This window comes from Rutidosis leptorrhynchoides, chromosome 4 (genome assembly GCF_046630445.1).
Source record: "Rutidosis leptorrhynchoides isolate AG116_Rl617_1_P2 chromosome 4, CSIRO_AGI_Rlap_v1, whole genome shotgun sequence".
Taxonomy (NCBI): Eukaryota; Viridiplantae; Streptophyta; class Magnoliopsida; order Asterales; family Asteraceae; genus Rutidosis; species Rutidosis leptorrhynchoides.
Window position 1 is genome coordinate 331,441,918 of NC_092336.1, and position 5,009 is coordinate 331,446,926.

The following is a 5,009-nucleotide window of genomic DNA, read 5'->3' on the forward strand; positions in this document are numbered from 1 at the left end:
CAAGTGTCGGTCTTTTGTCCAAACCTCAATTATGGAACAAAGCCCAATTACCCCGTCTTTAATATTTAGCCCAACATTATGGTTACTTCGGCTTAAATAAGCATAATAATAATTTAGCTGCGAGACATTAATTTAAAAAAGTTGAACATAACTTACAATGAGTATTAATCGCGTAGCGTTACACAGACAGAATTTCGACTTACAAACTTAAAACAATCGCCACTATAACCTTATTATTATTAACTTAAAATTAAAATTAAAATTAAAATTATAAATATAAATATATATATATATATTGAGAGATAGAGAGTAGATAGAAAAAGATGTGTTAAATTCGTCGAGCAAACTGCCTTTTTATAATACTTGGCCTGCTACAATAACTCATGCGACCGCATGAGTTTTGTGCTTCCTGGTCATGCAGTCACATGGCCGCCTTTTCCTGGTCACATATGGTTCCAAAACGTGGGCTGCTCGTATTAATATATTATATAATATAATATATATAATTTTATATAATTATATATATATTATATTATATTCTTGTGCATAGTTGTCTTGTAATTTTAGCTCCGTTGCGTCGCGCGTTGATAGTTGGCTCAGGTCCTGGTTCTGGATTTTTGAACGTCCTTTCGTACGATTTAATATCTTGCACTTTACATTTTGCGGCTCGTACATTTGTAATTTTTAGACGTTTCTCATCAATAATTTGAACCACTTTGATTGTACTTTGTACTTTTTAGCTTTTTGGTCGTTTGCGTCTTCAAATCGTCGAATCTGTCTTTTGTCTTCACCTTTTATTATTTAAACGAATATCACTCATAAATAGAACAATTGCAACCAAAAGCTTGTCTTTCTGAAGGATAATGCTATGAAATATATGTTTGTTTTTAGCATTATCAAATATGGCACAATAGATTAGGACATGTTTCCTTTAATGTAATTTCCTCTTTAAATAAAATGGGACGAATATCTGTTACTTCTATATTACCTAACCTCGACCTATGCTCTTCTTGTCAATCAAAGAGCAAACATTTACCATTACATATTCTTGATATGACTCATTGTGATTTGTGAGGACCTGCACCTATTATGTCTATTAGTGGCTATCAGTACTATGTTATTTTTGTTGATGACTTTTCTCGCTTTACTTGGTTTTATCCTCTAAAAGTGAAGTCAGATTTCTACTATGTGTTTCAGTCATTTATGAATATGGTTCAAACACAATTTCATGCAAATTAAGACTTTTCAGAGTTACGGGGGCACAGAATTTACTAATTAGCTGGTTCGACCATTACTTTCTGATGATGGTACGCATCATCGTTTATCTTTTCCTTACACTCCGCAACAAAATGATTGTGCAGAACGTAAATAGTCAAATTACTGAAACTGGGCTTACTATGTTATTCAATGCGCATGCTCTAACTTCTCATTAGTTGGATGCATTTAGCTCGGCAACCTATATTGTCAACCGACTCCCGTCCGCTATTTTATCCTCCAAGTCTCCCTTTGGTGTTATATTCCATTACACCAAATTATGACAATTTTCGTACTTTTAGTTGTTGTGTTTATCCTTACTTGCTAGATTACTCATCCCAAAAACTTGCACCTCGAAGAATTGCTTGTGTTTTTGTAGGGTACAATGCGCAATATAAAGGTTATAAATGTTTAGATCTCCATACTGGATGTGTGTATGTGACACGCCTCACACAATTTGATGAAGCTTTATTTCCTTATTCCGGAGCTAAATCTGATGCCCTGGTAGCCTCACTTATAATGCGGTTCAAATGAATTCTTCAAATCCAGTTGTCGTTTCGGCTACAAATTTTCATTCACCTGATCATACTAAATTTTCTCATTCATCAGTTTGCACCATATGTGAGGATACAACGACTCCTGATCATACTATTTTTGCTGCTCAGTCGCCTTCTTCACCACAGGTTAGGGCTACCACAGACGCCTCTATCACTGCCCATACTTCTCGACACCCGATGATAACTCGATCTAAATATGGTATTTTTAAACCACGTCATATTGTTGACTTGGCTCAATTATCTTCTTAATGTTCACACTCTTCTCTCTTTACAGTCAAAGAACACGAAGGTTTAAGTCTGCCGCCAAAGATCCATCGTGGTTTCAAGCAATGCGTGAAGAGATGGATGCCTTAAAGTGTTATAATACGTGAGATTTAGTTCCACGTCCTTCTCACTCAAATATTGTTGGATCCAAAATGGGTGTTTCATACAAAGTTCAAGTCTGATGGATCCACCGACCATCTTAAATCTCGTCTTGTTGCTCAGTGATTCACTCAAATCCATGGTCTTGATTATTCGGCCACTTTCTGCCCGGTGGTTAAGTCTTCTATTATATGCATTGTCTTATCCCTTATGACACTTAAAAAGTGGTATCTTCACCAGCTAAATGTGAAGAATGCGTTTCTAAATGGCCATCTCACTGAACATGTTCTCATGGAACAACCGCCTGGTTTTGTTGACTCGCGATATCCATCAAATGTTTGCAAGCTGAAGACGGCTTTATATGGTCTCAAACAGCCACCACGGGTCTGGTTTCAACGTCTCAGCAATTTTTTTTATTCTTTTTGGTTTTTCATGTAGTCGTGCCGATCCTTCTTGATTTGTTTTCCGAAAAGGTGCATGTATTCTTTACTTACTTGTCTATGTTGATGACATCATTTTAACTGGCAATCATAGTGCTACCATTAAGAAGTTAATCTCTCACCTACATGACGAATTTGCCATCAAAGACCTCAGTCGAATAAGCTATTTTATTAGTCTTGAAGTTACTTATACAGACTCTGCCTTTTTCTTAGCCAGAAAAAGTATGCACACTACATACTAACTCATGCCAGGTTGCTGCATATTAAGCCAATTGGTATGCCTCTTTCCACAGCTGAGGTTCTCACCTCCCACGGACCTCCTTTTGTTGATCATACTCTACATCGATCCATGGTGGGTGCGTTGTAATAATTAACGATATCTCGCCCAGATATCTCTAATGTTGTTAATAAGGTGAGTCTGTTTCTTCATGCTCCTATGATGCTTCATTTTCAGGCCGTCAAACGTATTCTTTGTTATGTTAAGGGCACCTTGTCATATGGGTTAACCTTTAAGCATTCACCTACATCTTCTATTCTTGGTGATTCTGACGCAGATTGCGCTCGTTGTATTGAAACTCGCCGATCCACTTATGGCTATTCAATTTTTCATAGAGGTAATCTTGTGTCTTGGAGTGCAAAAAAGCAACCTACCGTGGCTCGTTCGAGTTGTGAATCTGAATATCAAGCACTCGCAAATACTGCAGCAGAAATTGTATAGATCACACACCTTCTTATCGAACTTCATGTTCTACCTCCGGATCAACCTACCATTCTATGTGACAATAAAAGTTTCTTGTTCCCCAGTCAGAATCCTATCTCCCACGAGTGGTCTAAGCACATTGACATCATCTATCACTTCGTTTGAGAGCTTATTTCTTCGGGTAAACTATACACCAAGTTTGTTCCTACCACACTCCAAGTTGGGAGCATTTTTACCAAGAGTTTACGTCGACCTATGTTCAAGAATTTTTATGACACGCTTCAAGTTGATCCGGCACTTATTCACTTGAGGGGGGTATGACGGAGAAACTTAATGATAAACATGATGTATAGTTGAGTTTATCAAGACTCCCTTAAACATAAAATTATTTGTTGTATAGAGTTTGTACTTATCTCTAATATCTTATGTACATGTAATATATATTATCTTGAATGCAACACCACAACTTACGTGGATTATAATCTTTATATAAATTTCTGTTTTTAAGGCAATCGATATTAAAATGCTAAATTACACAAAAAAAATGGTGATGTGTTTTGATCCTAAAGCTTAGGCTGATGCAAGTATAGCGAAACTGTGGAATTCAATTTAATTGTGAACATTTTTTAATGACCAAAGAATAAGATATATTAAATCAAGATCCCTAGCAAGACATTAAGAGAGAAAAATTACAACGGGAATAGGAGTCATGAGTTCTAATTAGAAACTACATGACCCCTATATTTAAACCATCTAAATGCATATAATTTAATTACATCAACTAAAGAGCTAATACTACAAAATGACACATTAAGAATGATGCCGTTATGAAACCGCCATAAAAACCAAAGTAAAGTGACCCCGATCGCGACGATCTGATTCTTGAAACTATTCGTTACTTGCAAAGAATCGATCCAAGAGTATATTTGTTCCCACGAGCCAAACACCGACATGTTACAATTTAACCAAATACAAATGATACGCCACACGCCAGATGCAGCCGTACAACCAAAAAAGATATGACCACGATCCTCGACCCCGTTATTACAAACTGGACACATAAAAGAATTTAGATCTATCCCTTTTGTGGAATGTTTCCAAGGTAAAGGACAAGAATCTTGTGATGGCCCCGTCAATACACTTAACGACTCCGTCACTTGGTTCCATATCTTGATCGAACTTAAATGAATTTAATAAACAACATTGCATTCTTTTATTCAAAAGTTTCCCAAAAAGGAAATTTACCAAAATATGTAGTTTAAACAAATCGAACATATTAAATATCCAAAGTTGACATAAAACGTAGTCAACCAAACACCCACAAGTTTAATTATCCAAAAGAGAATGCAAGTTTAATGTTTCATAAATCGTTTAACAAAATCTGCCCAAATGCATGCAGACACTTCTAACACAGCGGAAGCACCAAACAAATCAAGTACCTGTGAAAACATGCGAATAAACTGTCAATAAAAATGTTGAGTGAATTATAGGTTTAAATAAACGTATAAACTTTAGACCACAAGATTTAAAATGTTAGAAAACATAAAACAATATTCCATTATCGATGAGCTACCTGGTAACCACTTAACCATTTATTTACCCTTACCAAACACAATATATATACACCGAACAAGTGTATCTTCAAATAATTACGAAGTACTAACACATTCCGATTATAAATTGCTAGCGCGACTA

At 35.9% G+C, this 5,009-nt stretch overlaps 1 protein-coding gene across 1 annotated transcript; it reads left to right on the forward strand.

Annotated features, from left to right (window-relative positions):
- The first annotated feature begins 1,784 nt into the window (after positions 1 to 1,784).
- Positions 1,785 to 3,332, forward strand: LOC139841719 (uncharacterized mitochondrial protein AtMg00810-like). Its single transcript, XM_071831924.1, has 4 exons — positions 1,785 to 1,937; positions 2,415 to 2,563; positions 2,828 to 2,966; positions 3,069 to 3,332. The coding sequence occupies exons 1-4, from the start codon at positions 1,785 to 1,787 to the stop codon at positions 3,330 to 3,332; spliced, it is 705 nt and encodes a 234-aa protein (XP_071688025.1).
- Positions 3,333 to 5,009: the final 1,677 nt, after the last annotated feature.